Source organism: Carettochelys insculpta, chromosome 2 (genome assembly GCF_033958435.1).
Source record: "Carettochelys insculpta isolate YL-2023 chromosome 2, ASM3395843v1, whole genome shotgun sequence".
In the NCBI taxonomy this organism is placed as follows: Eukaryota; Metazoa; Chordata; order Testudines; family Carettochelyidae; genus Carettochelys; species Carettochelys insculpta.
In genome coordinates this window covers 38,206,373-38,229,437 of record NC_134138.1, presented here as the reverse complement: position 1 = coordinate 38,229,437, position 23,065 = coordinate 38,206,373, and the positions used below count along the sequence as shown (strand labels likewise).

General features: G+C 42.1%; 1 protein-coding gene across 3 annotated transcripts in view; it reads left to right on the top strand.

Annotated features, from left to right (window-relative positions):
* The window catches only part of OXR1 (oxidation resistance 1), a 356,049-nt gene that overhangs the window by 293,136 nt on the left and 39,848 nt on the right, over window positions 1-23,065 (top strand). For all 3 annotated transcript variants that reach the window (XM_074986758.1, XM_074986759.1, XM_074986760.1), the window contains 3 exons: window positions 2,263-3,059; window positions 13,245-13,413; window positions 16,286-16,445. In XM_074986758.1, the coding sequence (XP_074842859.1) occupies window positions 2,263-3,059; window positions 13,245-13,413; window positions 16,286-16,445 (1,126 nt within the window). The remainder of the gene's footprint in view (window positions 1-2,262; window positions 3,060-13,244; window positions 13,414-16,285; window positions 16,446-23,065) is intronic.

Sequence of the window (23,065 nt, the reverse complement as noted above, 5' to 3'; positions counted from 1 at the left end):
TTGTATATATTTACACATAGCAAAAGTACCTTAAGTTAAGTCTTTAAAGTCTTAAGAAGACGTGTTGTCTCTGGAATCTCATTGCTTTTGGTGGTAGTTCCCAAATGTAAATACTGCAGCTGGAATACTGATTCTTCTTTGCTTTTTCCTATTGACTGAGTTCAAAATTATACATTTACAAAGTGAGATACCTTCAGAGGTATTTTGTGTTCAAATCATTATTTCTTAGAGAATGTCAAAAGTCTCTTCGGAGCCTATATTGTCAATTCTTTGTCACCTTACAATTTGTGAAATTAAAGAACAAATAATTAAAAATATACATCTGACTTTGAAAAAACCCTATGTGCTGGATTCCTATGTTAGTAAACATCTAAAAATAGAACCCAAACCTCTGGCATCCTCATCACTATAGCGGTCATAATCTGGACCTATGGTTGCAATAGCTAAATTGGATTAGAATTTAAGTGAGATCTGGGTACTTTCTAACTATTATGTTTTGTTTAAATATGTATTCTGATTTGCTTTCCTATTTCTAATTTATTTTCTGATTCTACAGATTCTCTCCTGATTATCTACTTGAAGAATTGCTTTCCCTCTCCTCATTTTAAAAACTTTCAAAATTTACTCCAATTTTTTAACCTTCAACAATAATAATCTGAGAATTTAGACTAACATTTTTGTGGCAAAGAAATTAGAATTCACAAAAGCTAAAGGATGCAGGTCTGTCTGTGTAGACTTGCAGCATCTTTTGATTCAGTTAAGCTCAAATATATGCTGATGTTCTCAAGGTTTGTGTCTAACACTATCCGTATTCTTTACAGATTTTGATGACTAGCATTAAGATTGCCTAAATGCATTTCTTATCAAAGTAGTTGCACTGGCAATTTCCTCAATATCTTAGTAAGACATTACCGTCTAAATATACTTTTAATTTGTAGCTTACTATCAAAACATACTAAGGCTTGGTCTACAGTAAGAGATTAGTTTGAATTTAGATGAATGTATAAGGAATCAGGTCATGCTACAAAGTCCATTTCTGTCAAGTTTAAGGGTTCCTAAGCTCAACATTTTTACTCAATGCTTTTCTTAAGTAATACCAAATTTAACTTTGCATGGTCAATCTTAAGGTAGTGTACTCAGAGTGCTGCGAAATTTGACATTCTTGGTCTCCCTGACGTGTTCCACAGTGCCCCCAATGTTACCACTCTGGCCATCATTTTCAGCTCTGCTGCGCTATAGGTGTGCGGGAAGCAGCCTGGGAAAATTTCTTCTCCTATGCATGGGAAATTTAAGGCAAAGACTTCCCTGAAGGCATTAAGCAACAGACACTTTGTACAATTTTGTTTTGTTTACTTCTGACCGTAGAAAAATACAAATAAATGTATGCTTATTGTCCTTATTTCCCAGTACTCCATATTCTAGCACTAGGCATGCTAGTCCATTCTGAGTCTCTGCCTTCAGCTTGGTAATACGTAGTGTTGGTGTGAATGAATGCATTAAATTATGAAGTGAATAAGAGGTCATCTTTAAACATATCTTTTGTGTTAAGCCAGATCTAAAGCAGCTGTACTAGAAATCTTCCTAGTACAGTAAACCCTCAACAAATGCAGCTTCAAGTTGCACATAACTCACTTTAATCCAAGTTAAGCACAACCTGATGCTGCTCTGCAGCCTCTATCCACTGCCGTCTCCCAGCTGTGTGGCTGTCATTCTGCGGACAGCTAGATGAGCTAAAAGCCCCTTTTTCCTGCTTCCCCCCCAGCGGCGTGGCTGTTGGCCCGCGTCACTGATAGAAGGCAGGGAGAAACAGCCAAGAAACTGACCAGCCCACCAGGGCTTGGGTCTGCAAGTTTAGGAGAGTTGCGTAACTCGGGGGTTTACTATGTACTATTTCTTTGAGTGACAAAAGTACATTATGTGAGTATACTGTTTAAATATTCTCTCTCTCTCTCTCTCTCTCTTCCCCTCCCCTCCCCTCCCCTCCCCGTCTCTGTTTCACACACACACACACACACACACACACACACACACACACACACACACACCATTGATCTTTTGTGGAGACCCGGCATTAAAAAATAATCAAATTCACTTTCCTGAAGGTAACTTTTACAATAATCATAATCTACAGGTTTAGAATCTGTCAGAAAAGACTTAATCATCCTCTGAAGATCTTTTCAGCATTAACATCTCACAATTTCTTTTAGTGAAAAATGTAAAGGCACTTCTTGGTGATAACTTGGACTATGCTTTGCTTAACAGAGATGTAGAAGCATTACCTGTAAGGGACCTCTGCCATTTCAAGAAAATTACAAGAAGCAATACAGATGAAATGGACTTGAGGGTACGGGATACAGGGAATGACAGTGCCAGCACAGCCCCTCGGAGCACTGAAGAGTCTCTTTCAGAGGATGTGTTCACAGAATCTGAACTTTCTCCAATACACGAGGAACTTGTTTCTTCAGATGAGCTTCGACAAGACAAATCTTCTGATGCCTCATCAGAATCTGTCCAAACAATTAATCAAACTAGTGCAGAATGTTTAACAATAATTTCAGACTCATCCGATGTTCCCAGTGACTTAAAATCCAATGTTGAACTGTCTGTAAATAACAGTGGATTTGTAACTCATATTATTAGTTCAGAAACTGCAGAAATGGCAGTGAAGGAAGAAGAGAGCACCGTAGTGGAAAAAGTTACAGGTTCCCATCAGCAATCTTTGCAAGAATTGCAACCCAGTAAAGAATGTGGCATAGACATGGACCGTGTTATAAATCAGGATTCCACACTAGAGAATACACAAAAAAGAGAGTGTGAGATAAGGGAGGAATGTTTACTTTGTGAAGACTTCACAGACTCTCAAATAAAAAAGAGCATTAGCAGGGGAAAACCAGTGAAAGAACTAACTGCAGATTCAGACATAGAAGTAGAAGAGCTTCGTAAACTCTGGAAGATTCACACTATGCAACAAACTAAGCAGCAAAGAGAAAACATGCAACAGGATTCACAAAAAGAAATTAAGCGCAAAGTGGAGGCCACAGCAGATGGACAAGTGGAAGGTAAGTCACACTTTGAGTACAGTAAATGTGCAAATATTTTTCAACTGTCCATGTCATCACCACAACAAAAAAGCTTTTATTACCCAGTAGCACTTTACAGACAAAAAAAATTGAGGGTGTGAGGGCACTTGAGGAAACAAATCTCACAAAATTTTATGACCCGACACCATAATAAATGTGTTGAAGTGCCATGGGACTCCTTGTTTTTACTGAAACAGACTAATGCAGCTACCCCTCTGTAAATGTTGAATGCAATTTACTATTTTAAATCATTCTTAAGAAAATCTCATCTCACTGTATGTGCATAATGAAATTTCTCCCTGGCTTGATACAGATATAATTCATACTGCTTAGCACCTTTTCTAGACAATTTGTCAAGGGCAAAGATTACTATTAGAGGAATGACATATTGGAAGTGAGAAACTTGGATGTTTATACTAGTCAATCTCTGAGTTTTGTATTTACAATCCTTTCAGTCATGCAACATGTATCTTCTTTTTAAGGCATAGTACCTATATGAAACACAAACTCTGAAAGACTGTTCATGTTCAAGTCAGTACCTGTTATATCATTAAACATAGCAGCATGTCTGTTACAAAATGTTTTTGGGTTGGCTGAGCTTCATTTTATATTTCAGCATCTGATGTGGCTAGCTGTTTGATCTATTTACAGAAATAACTGCATTTTAAAAGGCCAGCCCATTTAATTGGTGCTAATTCTACCCCACGGCTACATGCAAGCCGGCACTTGGAAGTTAACACTTAAAAGTTGCCAGGGGGGAGAATTAGCTTAACGAAGTGCTGCATATGCACCGCAGCACTTCATTAATAATCTCCCAACACCCTACTTACCATGCTCTCTTCGAAGTTGGGAGCTAGTATAGACACAGCCTCTGTGTTGTTAAGTTTGGCTTTAATACCTTAAATTCCTATAGGAAGTGTTATATTACAAAGTATGTCCTCTAACTGTGCCTGGTAATTTTCAACTGTATCTTTAGCAAGATCACAGGAAAAAGTACTCCCATGGCTCCCATCCTCACAGTTTAATATTGTTATAATAGTCCCATTGTTTCACTAGGCACCATTCAGAACCTTTTTAAATGTCTCCTCGTGCTCAGTGACGTGCAGTTGTTCAGTTTACATAAAAATGATTGAACATAGACAAAACATTTGTTGTTTTGTGTTGGCATATATTCATAAATGATCTGAAAAAAATGGGTGAATAGAGAGGTTGCAAAAGTTTCAGGATTACACTAAATTACTCATGGTATTTAAGTACAAGCTGACTGCAAAGAGTTACAAAGATGTCATAAAACTGGGTGGACAAGCGACAAAAATGGCAAATAAAATTGTGTTAATAAATGCAAAGCACTGAACAATGGGAAACATAATTCCAAGTATATGTACAAAAGGATCCGGTCTAAATTGGTAAGATCTTGGAGTCATTATGGATTGGTCCCTGGAAACAACTTTTTTGACAGCCACTGCACAGTAAGCAGTTAACGATGTTAGGAATCATTAGGAAGGGGATAGAAAGGATCATAATGGCTTTACGTAAACCTGTTTTATGCTCACATCTTGAATATTGAGTGTGGGTCTGGTTTTTTCTTCTCAAAAAATATTAGAAAAGATACTGAGAAGGGGAATGAAGTAATTAGGGATATAAAACTTTTATGTGAGCAGAATTAAAATGGAAAAAAAAAACTTGGGCCTGGTCAATTTAGAAAAGTGACTAAAGCCATAGTTATGGTAGAAGTCTATAAAATCATGTCTGATATGGAGTTGGGTAAATAGGGCAGTGTTTATTTTTCACATAACAGAATCTAGAGGATACTTAAAATTTATTAGCAGGAGACTTAAACATAAGGAAGTACATAATCACATAAGGCTCAGTCAAACCATGTAACTTGTTGCCATGGGATTTTGTGAAGGCCAATTACACAGCTAAGTTAAGTAAAGATTTAGATACATTCATTAAGGATAAGTTTATCAATCATTATTAACCAAGGTGGTAGAGGACACAATCCTCTACTCCAGGTGTCCATTATCTTTCAGTTCACGGAAGCTGAGATGACTCAAAATTGCTTTCTCATGTTCATTCCCTCTGAAATATATGGCACTGGCCACAATCAGACAGGATACTAGGCTAGTTGGACCATTGGTCTGACGCAGTATGGTGTTACATTTTTATGCTAAGCTTCCTATTTAAGATTGTCAGTTTCTGCTATTCAGAATTACATATATGGCTGAGGATGCAGTTTCTAATGATGCCTTAAATCATGGGAAATGGAGAAACCACAAAAGGACTTTTCAGTTACAGGTTGTCCCTCCTTTGTCTGGTGCCTGACTGGTCACAGATCAGAGAATTTGATCCAGCCACCCAGTTTGCTGCCCACTCCCCTTTCCATGCCCCGCCCCCATCTCCAGCCCTGGGGCCATCTTACTTCCTGCCAGATCTTGGCCTCTGCTGGGCTGACACCATCCCAGCCACCTCTAGCTGCAGAGGCTGGTTCCAGCCCCATGCTACACATGGCCCTGACTTTGGCCACGGCCTTAGCCCTGGCCACTTAGGCACCACCTCTGCAGTGAATGAGCTGCTGGCATGGCCCTAGAGCCACTGTCCTGGCCCCAGCCCAAAGGCTGACTCTGGACTAGCCAGGACGTTGGCACAGCCTGCAACTCGTGGGTGCCTGGTGCAGCCCTGGCCAGGCTGCCAGCATGGTCCAAGCTCCACAGGTGCCTGGTGCAGCCCCGGCCGAGCTGCTGGTGTGGTCCTGGCCCCGTGAGTTCAGGGTGCACACTCAGCTCCACGGAGGCTAGCTCCAGCCAGCTGTCACCTCTGGCCAGGGATGCAAGCTCTTCTGGGCTCCCCTGCCCAAGGTGACTTCCCCCCCCCCCCACACACACCTTATTCACCTCCGAACCTAGGGTCCCTGGTCCAGTAACAGGGATCTGGTCCCTCCCAGTAACAGATGTTGCCAGATGAGAGAATTCCAGATTTGGGAGGTTTAACCTGTATTTAATTTCTGTGAACCATATTTTGACTATATGCTTGTGTTTTCATGTGTTTTTGTTTTATCTGTTAGGTTTTGTGCGAAACCATAGAGCTCATCCAGATGTTGGAATCATAAGATACGTGGCATATAAATTTTGAGCTAAGTCGCCATTTTCTTAGAGTGGCTTTGGTGCCTATCTATTGCTATAGAGGGCAGAATCCAAGCTAACTGAATGTCTGACAAGGAACTATCTATCACCTTTGGGAGTTCCACTTAGTTTTGTTCTGCCTCCTTTAGTTACTGGCAGACTGTGCAAGGAAGCATCTGTCACGAGAGATTTAAAAATGTAGGCAAGGGGGGCAGCAAGCTTTGTGCCCAAGTTAGAATTACACAGGAGGGAATCTGACAGCCAGGCTATGAAATTTTTTTTTTTTATTTTTTTTTTTATTTTGAAGGATGACATTAAAATGAAAAGAGCTGTTCATCTGTAGGTGGCAGTTGCATTGAAAGGGACTGCCCTGTCTTGGGAAACCTTAAGTAGAACTGCCCAAAACAATGACCAATGGAGTAAGGAGCTTCCTGATGTTCTGTTTTGCATTTGGACCTTATAACAGCATTGACATTCTCCCTTACTTTGGGCAGTTGCTTCTCCTTCCGTTAGCTCCAAGGAAGTCAGAAACTTTGCACAAGGAAAGGAAAAGGGAAGCAGGGTGGAGGAAGAGCAAGGGAGAGAATTACCCATAAAGGAATTTCTACTTTGGCTAGAAAGCTCCTGAGTTTAGCATGAAAAGTGCCATAGAGGCTGCCATGTTGAGAGCTCCAGGGAGCAGATGAGTGTCCCCTTCTAGTCATTCTATCCACTCTTTGAAAAGAGCAGAGACGATAAAGAGATGTCTGTTAACAGAAGAAGTTTATGGGGTTCCCCATCTGATTGATATTCACAAGCTTCATCTCCCTCAAGGAATAAAATTTTAAGAAAATGGGTTCATGAAATTGTCCAAAAAAATTAGGTGAAAATTGGCCTGTTCTTCCTGGGGATAGCCATTCCTCTGACTCAACACCAAAGAATGCTAGAGCTAAATACTCTACTCACAAGGTATTTGTGCAAAAAAAAAGGTTATAAGCATTGCTGGGCTGTTTAGTTGTTTATCTGGGAAAAACAGGGGGGCTGGTGGGGGTGTGCTTTGGAACAAGATTGCTGGAAACCACATCTGGTGCTCAGGTTGCTGGCTGCAGCAGCTTCAGGATAACTGATCTAGGAAGACCTCTCTGGCAGAGGACCTCGGGCTATTAGAGGAATAGAGAAATTGGCAGAAAGTAGCTCAGAAATACCTTGGCTGACTGTATGCAGCTGATGCTGCAATCAGTCATGCCTCAAATGTTAGGGTAATGGGATACTGCTCAATGTGAGTTAACCATGCCCAATACAAGCTCCATGGGAAAGCAGGCCAGACATGGAAGACCAAGCAGGTGGTAAAGGGCATATACTTGGCTGCTTTAATAAGTTCTGAGTCATCCCTTATGACGGAGCACATTCTCTTTACCCTAGGATTCAGTGAGACAGACATGGCTGTGCTACATGGCGCTTCAGTAACACTGCTTGGCTCACATTGGCACTTGGGATATATTCAGGAGGCTGGTTATTGTTTGGGGAATCTTTAAACAAGGTATTGGCAGAGTCCTCAGATAAATAAACACATTTAAAAAGTGCTTCCAGAACCAGTGTGCTTCCAGATCCATTGAAAAGAATAGTGGATGTTATTACAGTCCTGTGTATCCTTTGGGGAGCTGCTCCTTGAACTGTGGAAGAGGAGTTGAGTGTCAAAGTGGGTGAAGCAAGCCTAAGCCCTGAAAGGAGAGCTGACAGCCTTCTGCAAGGCAAAGTCCAATGCTCGAAGTTTTCCCCGGTCTGCAGCCAAGAAAGGTCTGATGAACACCACCTGGGTGCAGACTTATTAAAATTAAAAGACCAGTTCCCCTCTCATCCTCACCGAGGTAGATCCTTAGACCAGGATCCAAATGTTGTGACAACGTTGACATGTCACTCTCCCCATGTCTTAAAATCAGAGAAAGCTCTTTACCAGTTCTCCTGGTTATCCCAGTTTTTGATTATATTACCTAGCCCTGCTCTTAAGTAGATCAGATAAACAGTTGAAATTTAAAGCACATTCAAAAATTAGCTGCCAAGAGTGTGTGATTGTGCGCACAGAATAAGTAGTTCTGGTATTTGAAGTAAAATTTAGTTTTATTTTTTTTAAAAAATGTAAAAATTAACGATTCTCTGCAAAAGAAAAGGCAAATTCTGTCTCCCAGCCTCCTTAGCAAATGGATTTTAGAGAAGCCTGGAAATCAGGCGTAGCTGCTGATTTCATGGATGACCTACACTTGCAATAAGAGACAGGGTGGGGGGGGGCCTAGGGTAGAGCATGATGTTGAGCATTCCCCTGAGTCTGGAGGAAGCTAGCACCTATGACATGAGGCATGATCTGGGCTCCATTATGCTTCCTATCTGAACAGTATTTTTGGGAGGGAGGGAGAGAGAGAGAGAGTGTGTGTTGTTTTGTTTTTTTAAGCATTTGAAGACTGTTATTTTACATAAAAATACAGAAGAGTGCTAGAATGGCTTGCCACCTTCTGCACATACCTGCACCTCCTAATTTGCTAGCCACAGCTTAGGATCAGGACAGTGGTGCTTTTTAATCTTCATTTTGTTTTCCAAACTGGACTGTGTTCTTTTTGCTTTTAAAGGTTTCCTTCTGCATCAACTTGAATTGTTGTGGGACTTGGGGATTTAGTCTGTCTCAAGAGGCTATTTGTTTGGTTTTTTTCCCCCAACCCTTTAGCTAAACTTGGCAATTTATACCTAATCACCTACACAGTTCGTAACAATCTTAACAGATCTATTATTTCATTAGAAATACTTCAGCACAATATATACAGTAAACTCTTTTTTAACCAAAACAAAAAAAAAAAACCAGTCATGTAGCACTTTAAAGACTAACAAAATAATTTATTGGGTGATGAGGTTTTGTGGGATATACCTACTTCTTCAGATCATAGCCTTACCAGACTTAACAGACTCAATATATAAAGCACAGAGGTCCAAAAGTTATGAAGGTTGACAAATCAGAAAAATTGTTATCAAGGTTAGCAAATGAGAACAGCAGAAGGGCGGGAAGTTAAGAGTTAGATGAAACATCAAAGTGTGTAAAAGAGTCCTTATAATGGGTAAGGTAATTGCTGTCCCTGTTCAAACCAGGTGTTAATGTGTTGAATTTGAATATGAATGTTAGTTCTGAGCATTCCTTTTGTAGATGGTTGTTAAAAGTCCCTTTTCAGTAGGACGCAAACTTTCAGATCTTTAACAGAATGGCCCACTCCGTTAGTGCTGTCTGACAGATTTCTGTATTTGGAGTTTTTCGATGTCTGTTCTATGTCCATTCATTCTTTGTCAAAGTGTGTTTGCGGTCTGTCCTCTGTACGTGGTGTGTGGCCATTGTTGGCACATGATTGCATGTGATGACGTTAGCTGAGGAACAGGAGAATGTTCCTGAGATTCTATAATTCACGTGGTTAGATCCAGTGATGGTATCTCCAGAATAGATATGTTGACAAAGTTGGCAACAGGGTTTGTTGCAAGGAAAAGTTCCAGGATTAGTAGTATTGTGGTATAGCCTGTGGTTGCTAGAGAGAATCCTCATAAGGTTGGGAGGTTGTCTTTAGGAGAGAACAGGCCTGTCACCTAGGCCCTTCGGGAGTGTGGCATCCTGATAAAGGATAGGTTATATAGGTCTTCAATGATGTGTTGCAGTGGTTTGAGTTGGGGGCTGTAGGTAATGACAAGTGGTGTTCTGTTGTTGGATTTTTGGGCCTATCTTGGAGTAGTTGATTTCTGGGTATTTGTCTGGCCCTACCTCTGTCTGAACCTGCCTGCCAGTGCAGGCTCAGCAGGGAGCTGCTGAATTGTAAAATCATCGGGCTGAAAGGGCACTCAGGAGGTCATTGAGAACAAACCCCCTGCTTCAAGCAGGATCAACCCCCACTAAGTTATCCCAGCCAGGACTTTGTCAAGTTGGAATTTAAAAACCTCTAGGGATGGAGATTCCGCCATCTCTCTAAACAAGACATTCCACTGCTTCACCACCCTCCTGGTGAAGTAGTTTTTCCTAATATCCAACCTACTCCTCTCCTTCTGTAACTTCAGAACATTACTCTTTGTTCTGCTATCTGACACTACTGAGAACAGTTTCCTCTCTATCCTCTTTAGAGCTCCCCTTCAGGAAGTTGAAAGCTGCTATTAAATCACCCCTCAGTCTTCTCTTCTGCAAACTAAATAAGCCCAAATCCTTTAGCCTTTCCTCATAGGTCATATGTTCCAGACCCTTAATCATTTTTGTTGCTCTCCATTGAACCTACTCCAGCACATCCACATCCTTTCTATACTGTGGGGCAAAGCTGGACACAATATTGCAGATTTGGCCTCACCAGTGCCAAATAGAGGGGAACAACAGCTTCTCTGGATCTGCTCAAAGTGCTCCTCCTGATGCACCCCAACATGCCGTTAGCTGTCTTGGCTGCAAGGGCACACTGTTAACTGTTATCCAGCCTTTCATTCACCATAATCCCTAATTCCCCTTCTGCTGTACTGCTGCTTAGCCAGTTGATCTCTGGCCTATAACAATGCTTGGGATTCTTCCATCCCAAGTGCAGGACTCTATGCTTCTCCTTGTTGAACCGCATCAGATTTCTTTTGGCCCAATCCTCCAATTTATCCAAGTCACGCTGGATTGTATCTCTACCCTCAAATATACCTACCTCTCCCCCTAGTTTTGTGCCCTCCACAAACTTGCTGAGGGTGCAATCCAGTCCCTCATCCAGGTCATTAATAAAGATGTTGAGCAACACCAGCCCCAGCACTAAGCCTTGGGGCAGTCTGCTTGCAACCATCTGCCATCCAGATATTGAGCCGTTGACCACTACCTTTTGGGCCTGCTAGTGAAGCCAGCTTTCTATCCATCTTATATAGTCCATATGTCCAATCCGTACTTCCTTAACTTATGGGCAAGAATGTTGTGGGAGTCTGTATCAAAAGCTTTGCTGAAGTCAAGGTATATCACATCCACTGACTTCCCTAAGTCCACAGAGCCTCTTACCTTGTCATAGAAGCTAATCAGAATGCTAAGGCACCACTTGCCCCGGTGAATCCATGTTGGGTACTTTTGATCACTTCCCTTCTTCCAAGTGCTCCAAAATGTATTCCTTGTCTTTAAAGGGGAAAGCGGCCTGCTCTTAAAGGGGAAAGCTGGCAGTGGGTGGGGGGACCCACTCTGGAGCCAGCTGCTGCTTCCCTCACGGTGCCAGCCCCTTTCACCCCTGCTGTGGGGCTTCACTTTGGAGGGCTCTACAGAGTCCTGGGTTGGGAGATGGCAGCTGCAAACCTGTCTTCTCCAGCCCAGGCCCATGGCCATCCTACAACAGAGCACAGAGCCAGGAAGATAAGTACAGGGAGCCAGAGCTGGGGTTTGTGGACAGGGCCCCTCCCGGCCCCCCTTTGGGGGGTGCATCCCACTCTGTGCTGCCCTGTGTCCCTCCATGCTGCATGTGAGTGACCCCTCTCTTATCCAAAATATTTTGATTATCCAGCAACCTTCCAGTCCCTGGGTGCTGGATATCAGAGTTTACTGTAGGTACAGAGTCCAGACATACTTCATCTTGTGTGTTTTTAGAACTCTTATATTTGATAAGCTAGCTAGCTTTAGAAATGTAAATAAATCTGTTATGCATTGAAGACAGAAATTTAACTAATACATAAATTCATACACAAGATTGACATAGGTCTAAATATATACATTTATATTTCTCCTGAGAATATGCTTCTACTGTATTCTGCATCACTTTACTGCTGATTGGTCATTTTATGTAAATTGGGAAAATGGAATTTTTAAAAATGGGGGTGGAATGGGAGGGAGAGAATTCCAATATTGGACTACAAGTAAAATGTTTTTTTTATGCATATGGTGGGTGTACCTGGGCCTTCGTGCTGCCCCTCTCCCCCCCACCTTTCCCCCAGCAGAGACCACCCAATCCTGTTACACACTATCCAGGAAGGAGCAGCAAAGCTTGTGGTCTTGTGGAAACAACCAATCAGAGCCCAGCAAGTGCAGAATAAAGGTGCTGCAGGTGCTTTGTAGGGCAATACATGAATGGGACCAGAGTGATAAGGAAGGGTTCTCCTCTCTGGCTCAACTGGCTGCATTTGCTGGCCTTGGGAGAGAGGACCTAAGAACCTTATTAGGTAAAGAGTGAGGGTGAAGCAGACAGGTGGGAAGCCCAGGGAAGCAGCAGTAACTGTTGAATGGAAGTGGTGTATGAGTACCATTTATAAGATTCCTGTGTTCAAACCCAGAGTGGTGAGCAGGCCCCTTTTCCACCCAACAGCCTCTGGCAAGGAGGTAAAAGCTCCTTTAGAAGCCCAAGCAAAGGGCTGGACTTAAAGGGCCCAGAGACTGGTCTGAAGACCCTGGTGTGGCATGTAGTATGAACTCTATACTACCCAGGCGTCGCTGTGTGACCACACTGGAGGGCCAAGCTACTGAAGCTAGTGGGGGAGGGATAGCTCAGTGGTTTGAGCATTGACCTGCTAACTCCAGGGTTATGAGTTCAATCCTTGAGAAGACCAAATGCAAAAAACATGTCAGGGACCATGCTTGGTGCTGCTAAGAGGGCAGGGGACTGGATTCAATGCCTTCCTAAGTTCCCTTCCATCTTCATGAGATGTTTAAGATCAGCCTAGCGAGACTGTCAACCTTGAGTAGGTGCTAAAAGGAAGAAAAGTTTGCAGTACCATATTCAGCTGCTGAGAAGCCCTTGTGAGGTGAATCACTCTCCCTGACATAATGCATTTTCAGACAACTGAAATTATATGTATGTGTTATGGAATGGCAGTGTGCGGATAGAGAAAAGATAGAAGTGGTCAAATCTGTGACTTATTCTACATTTTTTTTTCCCATCTGTACACATTAGTTTACATATGCTGAATGGTAGCAAATATTCATAATGATATAAAAGTATTTGTTAATACATGCTGCTTTGGTTCAATCATATGTATCCATAGTTGGTTAATTGTGTGTGTTGAGATTGTAAAGTAGCAGTTAACAGAACTAGCTGCTCTTTTTCCCTTTTATTGATAGGTTCTGCTTTTGCAAAAGAGAAGAGAAGACATCGATCTCACAAGTTCTTGTGTCTTAGAGTTGGAAAACCTATGAGAAAAACATTTGTGTCACAAGCAAGTGCATCAATGCAGCAATATGCACAGAGAGATAAGAAACACGAGTACTGGTTTGCTGTTCCACATGAGAGGTAAAGAGGGACTAGGTTGTCAAACTATACTAATGCAGGGGGAAATATTTATCTAACTTATTTTCCACTGTGCTTCTCAACATAACATGTAAGTAACTATACTTTCCTTCTAATAACATATGGAGCAAATCTTGCCTTATTTCTGTAAAGCAGGGAGAGGAATTCAAATGGCCTCATCTCTGTTCTGTTGCACGAGAGAGATGGGATCAAGGAGCAGGTTAATGGTCAATGCAGTGCTCAGTGTGTATATGGCACTAACACTTTACAGTGGGAAAGGATGTGAATTGTTGGAGATTTAAGTAAGCTTTTTATAGGCAGTCAACTTTCTATTTTAAGTACTAATTTCTTACAGTTGTTGACGATAATTAATTGTCCTTTATCAGCCAGAAGTCTCAAGACCCCAATTATTTTGAACTGACATAACACTGATGTTGCTTCCGTGGATAGGCAACCCTTTGGCCAGCATTGCATCTTCATGTTGGACGATGGACCCTTGACAAATTACCAGACTTACTGATGGAACGTTGGCAGGGGTTTTGTTAGTCTTTCAAACTACGAAATACTACATACAATTTTCTACAATGAAAAAACCCAGACCTACTATGGGAATGAGTTTTGAAGCATCAGTGTAACATTTATGGTGTTTGCTGTAATGTGTGGAGTGTTATTCTAGAGCTGCCTAGAACAGGGGACCATGCAGTGCAATGGGGAGTTCACCTTGGTTTGAGAGATGACCCTTTTGTGAGAGTTCCTGAAGGTGCAGCATGCCCATGTGATTGTGTTGATTCACAGCAATTCTTGTGCATGTAAACCTGAGCAGCCCAGTTTTCGTTTTAAAGTGTCTCCTCAAAAGGGAAGCCAACTCCTCACTACTTTCTAAGGCAGTGGATATTGACACTGGCTTTGCACCTCTGAGAATTCCCTGAAATGTTTGTTTGACATTATTTGCATGGAGAGGTGGATGTTAATACAAACAGGGCCTGGCCAGGCATAAGGAGAGAGATCCCTCTGGCAGATCAGCCCTACACATCTCCTTGAGATCTCGGGCCAGTGCACAAAGGGGAGCACTGGGGGAGGTTGGCTCTGGGCACAGCCAAGAGGCCCCTCCCCTCTTATGTTCCCAGCCCTCTAATCTGCCAGGGAAGAGTGGTATCTGCAAGTTAGTCCCCCTGCTGACTGGCACAACGAGTCCCACGCCCAGGCCAGGCTTTGTGAGGTAGCGCTAGGCACAGGCACTGTTGCTGCCCTCTGGTTTTGATGACTTTGCGTAGCTATGGGGCACATACCTAGGAGCCCTGTTAGCCCACCTAGGTGATTTAAAAGGGTCTGTGACTCCATTTGAGCACCCCCAAGAACCTCAAAATCTTTGCCATGGACATTTCTGTTAATGTACAGACACTTGCTGACCCTTGTCCTTCAGGCAGAATTTTGGGAGTTTTTGTCGCCATGACCCATGCTGCGTTTTTGGAAGTGGGAGTTCAGTCTCTAGTGTTGGCTGTTGAACATCTTTTCAAGAGCACTAAAATTCGTTTAGAATAAAAGACTAACTTACAGTTTTAAGCTGAGCACTGCTTGGTGGCTGTTGATCTTTGAAAACAAAAGTGCAAGGAGGATGCAACTGGAATCTTAAAAGAACTTGTTCATATGCAGCAAATGTGATTTCTGATTATTTGGTGTCAGTTTGGGCAGGGTTTCTTTTTAAGGAGAATAAAACCTCTTTAGGCCCAATCTTGTTGTTTGAGTTGATTGACAGTACATAAACTAGCCACAAGGAAGGTCCGCAAGGTAAAGGAGAGGGAGGATTCTGGTTCCTGTTCCACAGCAGCATAAAACCTCAAGGATGCTCTGTTCCTGTACATGGTGGAGAAATGTCATTGAAGCCATGCTATGGCAAAGCCATTGGTACTATCCCCCAAACTTCCTTCAGTCAGTGCACAGAAAACTTAATAGAACACAGTTCTTTAGCACCTGAGGGAGGGTAACATCTTGTGCAGTCTTCTGGGATCAAGCCTTCCCATATTGTAGAAACACTCCAGTGCTTCTTCAAGACATACAAAAAAGAGACTAGAATTTGCCACTTAATGAATTACTACTACTAGACGAATCTGTATTTTGGGATCTTGTTACATGTACAATTTCTGCTTTCTTTCTTTGTGCCATCTAGTAGTGCTAAGTAGACTATAGAAAGACTTGAACTGGTCTGGGTTCAAAGTTTGGGATTTCACTGGGGCAGAATGAGGCAAGAGAGGTGCAAACCTTTCTGTTCATATCTAGTTTAAGCCTCCTGTGACTCTAAGTATTCCTTTTGTATTATTGGAGGTTGGGTATTGCAGTACTTGATACTACAGGTTGAACCTCTCTAATATGGACTTCCCCTGTCCAGCAACACCCTTGGTCCAACATTCAATTACCCTATTGGGTGTTTCAGGGCTGGAGAACATGTGTGTGGGGGAAAAACGGCAGGCTAGGTCTGGAATAGGGACAAGTGGAGCCCCTGGGACAGGCAGCCAGTTACAGAGCTCTGGAGTTCCTGGGGGCAGGTAACCAGAGCCCCACTTAGGTACCAATATTTAGGGGCAAAGTCCCGGGGGGTATTGTCTGTCTGCCTTTGATCTGGTAAATTCCTGGTTCAGGGTCAGTCAGGTGCTGAGGGTGCTGGACCAGGAAGGTTCAACCTGTGTATAAAAACTGTTGAGATGACAGCTTATACAGTGTTGTTGTGATATTGTATGAGAATGGAAAAACAAAGGTGACACATCAAAACTGGTCTCTTTTCACTGTCCAGGTTTATTGAAATAGCAAAAGTAAACAAGAGCATAGTTAATATGTGTGTGCATTCCTGGGTGAAGTCACCATTGATTTTGTTTTTCAGGACAGAACACTTGTATGCATTCTTTATTCAGTGGAGCCCAGAAATATATACAGAGGATGCTGGAGAGTCGATCAGAGAGCCAGGGTTTATAGTGGTAAAGAAGAATGAAGAGCCTGAAACTGGTGATTGCACTAATGAAGCTTCTACTAGGGAGTGGGAGGTAAGGAAGAGCATTGTCAGGGGATTGTTGCAGTGAATTATATGTTTGATGCAAGGAAAGGTGACACAAATAATGAAGTACTTTGTGAATAATACGTTTTGTCAATTCATTAAACAAGTACATGACTGAAAAGTTCTATTTAATTTGTGCCACTTTACTGCATTATTCTAACATGTTGGTTTAGGCAGTATTTCACCAGCTGTGTCTAAACTATGAGATAAATTCTAATTTAAGGCAGTTGGCTTGATATTACCACATGACTGTCTTCACTGTAAATACCATTAGCTTGATTTAGGGAGCACTAATATCAACATTAAAGTATCGCATGTACCTGACAGGTATAGCGTGAAGTTCAATTATTTATTAGTCTCTGGAGGTGTCCCGTATGTATCCCACAAAGCTGTGTGCACTGCACCTAGCTCCCAGCTGCTAGTGGGAGCTGGAAACTGACCAGGGCTGTGGTCCTTCCCCAGCCCTCCACGGCTGGGCATCTCAAGTCAGGCAGGGCCAGGTGCCCACCCTGCAGGTGCCCTTGGCCACCTGAGACAAGGCACCCCCAGCAGGTGGGCTCCAGCAGCTCTTCCACCAGAGTGGTTGAGTGGCAGGGGTTTGTGTGTTTTGGTGAGGGTTTTTGGGGTTTTTTTGGTGGAACAGTGTTTTGGGATTTTTTTTTTTGTTGGAGGTTTGTTTTCGGGAGGTTGTTTCTTGGGGGAAAGTTGGGGTGGGACTGGGGCTGGGGAAGCCTCTGAGGAGGAGGAGTAAACCTTCACATTTACCAGACTATCGAGAAGAACAGACAGCCTTTCCCCCCATTAGTTCATTAAATGGAGGGTTTATTGTACTAGCGGGAGCCAGGAAGCTGACAAGGGCTGCTGTGCTGTGAGTTTCCCAGGTCCCCCACACTGCCGCATCTGGGAGACTGGCAGTGCTGCTGCTCCTGGCTCAGAATGCAGGGCTGAGGGAACTGTGGGATACGTTCCCCCAATGCCCTACTGCAACTGTCAGTGTTTGGTGATTTCAATTTGGAAGCAATATGTTGAATTTGTTGGGAGCCTGTGGGAAGTGAGGATACTCAAAATTGAATTTAAAAATAATGGCATTATAAAATTGATTTTATCTCGTAGTGTAGACATAGCCACCAATTACGAACCTGCCCTTTTTGCATCCAGTACAGTGCATTTTAGAAGACACGACAGGAGACTGACACACACACACACACACACACACACACACACACAAACTTTGAAAGAGGCCTAAGAGATTGGAAGTAACTATCTCTGTACAAAATCCATGTTTTTGACCTTTGTTCACTGTTGTTTAAGGAAGCCATAGCAGAGTAGACAGTTTCAGTGAGTATTAAGTGCACGTGCACAGCACCTTACAAATATGCAAACTTGCATTTTATATCCATGAACATCTGCATCTACAGACCATGTCTGCAGACTGTAGGTACAGCTTTCGTATCAGCACAGAGCTCTATACATGCAGACCCCTTTGTGTCTCTGCAAAAATCTTTATAACGTAAATTTAAGGCACTGTTTGAAAATGAGTGGTACACTGGAAGTGGATATGCTTTAGTGAGCGTGTTAGCTTAACTGTGGAAAACATACTTCTTTAGATTTAAATATATGTAGAACATAGCCTGGATTAATATTTTAATATTAAAATAATGCATAACTGCCAGAATACATATATACTTTCTAGTAAGTGTATTATTTTTATGTGCATCACTGTGTATTGTGTGTCATTGGGCACATCTTAACATGCGCATACAGTTAACATATTATTTGGATGTTTTTTTAATAGCATATGTGGAGAAAGTCACCTGTAGTTTTCATATCCAGTCAGTAATTTCAGTCTAAAATTCAAGTGCCATAGTAAATCATTCCATTTTAATTATATGTTTAGGAGGTATCATTTGCAGCAAACTTGTATGATAGAAGTACCTAGTGGCATCATTTAATTTCAGTCTATGACATCATTACAAACTCACTGTCAATCTTGCATCAGGATCTGCTGTATCTTATTGTACTATATTTAGAATGCCAAAAATAATTTTAATTTTATAGAGAACAAGAAGTCCTGTGGCACCTTATAGACTAACCGATATTTTGGCGCATAAGCTTTTGTGGGCAAAGACCCACTTTGTCAGATGCGTGAGTCGGGGCAGGGTTCAGAGTAGTATTTTAACTGTAAATATCTTAGGCAGAGTTTGAGAAAAGTTGGATATGCGCTAGGCTAAATGCAGATATCAGTTTTCTTCTCTAACACTTTCTTTGAATTACTGAAATTAAGAATCCTAAATGAGAATCCTGAGTTCCATAATTCTATTGGAAACAATCACAGAGAGAAGGTTGTGTTAATCTGTATCTCACAGAACAAAAAAGCACTCATGTAGCACTTTAAAGGCTAACAAAATAATTTATTAGGTCATGAGCTTTTGTGGGACAGACTCATTACAGACTACTGCTTCTGCAGTATAATAAATCTTGACTGTTTAGATTACATTTCTATATTCAGAATTTACACCTGTACAAAGTTAGATGAAACCACAGAGGCTGTGAGACCACTGACCCGGGAGAGTCTTGGCTCTACAGCCTTAGCTGAGGCCCAGCTGCCTTTTAGTTCATGTTGTACATTAGAGTACTTGGCTTTAGCCCCTAACATCGCATGTTCATTCCCTCCTGCTGACAACCTAGGTCAATTAGCTTTACACATGTGCATGCTGTACATTATCAGGCTCTTATTTTCAAACCTGTACTTCTGTTACATTGGAAATTGTACCCTTGGAAATCAGGGCCCAGCTTGAACAGTGTTTGTTCAGAGCACTGTGTATTATTAATGTTTTGGCTGGGTAAAAGTTCCAAAATACCTCACGTTTCTCTTCAAAAGAAACCAAGGAAAGTGGATGGGATTAGAGAATGGATATGGGAAGCTTGTTCTATATCAGTCCCACAGAATTTTTTCAAGCTACCTACAATAGGAGCTTTTCTCTTTAGAAAGCATATTGGTCAGGAAAAAGTCTATGGGGAGAAGATGAGGAATACCATCTCAAATTTTATATCGGTGCTTGATCCATATTATTCCAGAATATAAAGCATTTAAACACTCCTTAAGTGAAATTATTCAGCTGTATGATATTGAACTTGGCAGTAGCTTGTAAGAAATTGATTTACTAGCATAGTGGTGTTTAGTGGCACTCATTTTTATATCAGTGACTTTTACAAATAGTTCTGGTATTGAAAAATCACTCTGTTCACATTAAATTCAAATTAAAGCATGGCACATACCATTCAAACAATGTCAGCTCTATGTGGGATATCTTAGGCCAGTCCTACAACAAGCATTAAAGTTGGTTGCAGATGGGCACTTCTAGCTATGTCAATTGCATACATAGAATCAACTTATCTGTGATGAACTTACCTGGCTATCCTCACAAAGGGAAGTCAATGAGAGAAACACTCTCATCAACCTCCCTTATTTCTCATTAATATAGGGGTTGACTACCAACAGCAAATAGTTTGATTTTAAGTGTTCCTACCAGGTGCATGAAATTGAATCCCAGAAGATCTTTTGTGTAGTATGGACATACCATTAGATCTGTTTCTTTTTTCTCCTAAGTGCCTGTCTGATATACAGGAGTCGACTGTTTTAGGAATCTCATTGATTTAGGATTATTTCTGTCTATTGCACCTATTGCTCTGGCAGTGCAGTGAAGAAAATTTTTCTTTATTTGGGCCTTAAGGCCCATTTCTATAAATCCCACAGGAAATTAAAAAAAACAAGGGTATAGCTACGCAGCCCTGGAGTTGCAAATAAGGGGAGCACCAACAGCAGTATGCACACTGCAACTCTGCCATGTGGTTCCTGCACATGCAAATGTAAAGGTCCTGAGTTTATGTTGATATCCTTTTCAAGAGAACTGCAGTGTAGATATGCCTTAGGATGATTTTTGTCAGTCGTAAGAAGGAAATAAAACTCTGCTTTCCTGTCATCTTTTGAATGAATGTATTACCTTCACATTATTTCTATCCACTGTTCCCCTACCCTTCATTCCCACCTTGTCATGAGAAGAGACCATCACATTTTAAAATTAGTTTTAAAGTTCATCATAGCAGGGATATTACCTTTGTCACAACATTGTGACAATCCTAGCATACTTTGAGGAGCTGCAATGATGCCATAGCTTTTGTAATAAGAGCAGTGCGAATTTAAAGGAGGGATTTTGTGGTGTTGTTTTCTGCAATTGTGTTTATAAGCACAGAGGTTTTTTTCCTACAGAGGTTTTCTCTTAAAAGGTGTCTTACATTTGCATCTAAACACAATCAGACTAGATGTGAGTCTAGTATCTTCAATCAAGTAATTGCACAATTGCCACTGAAGACACCCAAGTGGTTCACAGTGTAAACCTGGGTATTTTTCAGGTCTGTTGTACCTTTGGAGACTGAGAATCAATTAGGTATGTTCTGAAAACCTGTTTATATACTGGATTTATGAGAGCCTGCTGAGTTTATGAAATGGGCGTTCTTGTGTTTGTGCAAGTCTTTGCTACTCTTAGGTGTAATGCTTGTGTGTTGATCAAACCCTCTTTGTGGCAATGAGTACTGGAGACTGTAAGGCCACATCTACACTACAGTGATCTTTTGAAAGATGATCTTCTGAAAGACTTCTTCCAGAAGCTCTTCTTTCAAAAAAGCACATCTGCATACATAAAAGCAGGTGAAAAGACCAATCTGCTCTTTTGAAAAGACAGCATCCACACAGCCCAAGCTATTTTGAAAGAATGGGCCAGAGACTGAAAAATGCGACACCATGAGGACTGCTCTTTCAAACAATGGAGTGTCTACACGTGCTTTTTCCAAAAAATATCTTTTGGAAAAAGGCGTTCTTCCTCATTTGGGAGAGGAAGAGGGCCTGTGGAAGAAGTACCTCATCCTTTCAAAAGGAATTCATAAGAGCGCATTTTATGTGTGGCTGCCCCACTTGTTTTGGAAGAGGACCTAATTTTCCTAAAGGAGTTGCTACTGTAGATATGGCTTAAGTGTTTAGTATAACCTGGAGCTGTGAAAACATGACTCACGTTGCCATGAAACCAGCAAAAGATCTTCAGTCTGTGTCATACAGATTACTTCTGTGTCTGATTGCAGAGAATCTAATTAGCTTGAATTCCACCATAATCTTCAGCACTTATCATTTTTAAAAAAAAAAGTGAGATGAAGTAATTGGGTAATTCACAATTTTTTATAAGCTTCTTCAAACTTGGTTAATAACACATTTTTTTAGAGAGTTTTTGTAGCATGCCTTCTGTTTTCATCTCATGCTGTGGAGGTCAGATCCCCCTTTATCACGGGGGTGAGTAAGACATGGCCTACAGGCCAGATCTAGCCTATTAAAACACCAGTTTCAACTCATGGATCACCTCACTGGGACCCTCAGGCACAGAGCAGCCACATGCCACTTTAAGCAGCCTTCCATGCCATGTAGCGCTCTGCTGCGGATCCCGAGGGGAGGGGGAGGCTTCTAGGAGGCAGGGGCAGCACAAGTAAAATCCCTCAGCTCCCACTGGCACCTTGTGAAGCCTCCTTCTTCCCTTAGAATCAACAGCAGAGAGCTATACAGAGCAGACATAAGTTTTGCGTTAGTTGGGCCTGCAGTAGCCAGGGAGCCTGCCTCAGTGTCCTGCAGGGCTGCTGGCAGGGAGCCACCTAGGTAAGTGCCTCCTGGCCAGATTCTGCCTCTGGCACCGTGGCCTCTCCCTCCTCCCAAATCCCTGACCCAGGTCACCACCCAAACCCTCTGCACTCCTGCCTCCCGCAAGTCACAACTCCCTCTTACATCCCCCTCCCCCACCCTGTGTCAGAATCCTCTCCTGCACCCATACCTGCTCCCAGACCCTGCCTCCCAAGCTCCTGCCCAGATCATAACCTTCTTTCACCCAAAGTCCCTCTCAAACCCCACACCCTGTCTTGCACTCCAGTCCCCTACCCTCAGCTCCCTCCTGCACCCAGTTTCTGTCTCAGACCCTGCAGCCCTCTTTAGAAAAATGCAGCTCTTGACTACTTACCAAAATATGAGTGAGCCGATATCAAAAATTATTGCCCACCTCTTCTCTACCATGCATTCATTGCCTTTTTCATAGGAAAATTCATTGTATGCCCCTTAGAGTAGACAATAACCTTTTATTCTCTAACTAAGCAAAGTTCAGTTTATGAAAAAAAAATAGAAGCAGAAGTGGTGTCCAGTGGTAGCTGCAGTAGCTGTGCCTGCAGATGCGCAAGTAAAGCAGAAGAGTGTTCCAGTGATAGCAGCAAGTAGACTGTTCCTGCAGGTCTGCAAATAAACAAACATCTGAGGACACGTTCTGATGAACTATGTCCAGCCTATGGGCCCCTTTTTGCCTGCCTCTGACTTAATGGCTCTTTCATAGGTTCAGTGTTGTGCTAATAAAAGTGAAAAGCCTTCTAGCTTTCCAGATGTAAGCGAATAGGGCAGGGCCTCAGAGAAGAGAGGGGGACAAGGGTGTTTTGCTTTTGTTTGGTTAGAGAGTTGGCAGTCCTGAGGTTTCTTGTTTGGGTTCGACCAGTGTCACTTCAGTAGTGGCAGTGCTTATTTCCATATAT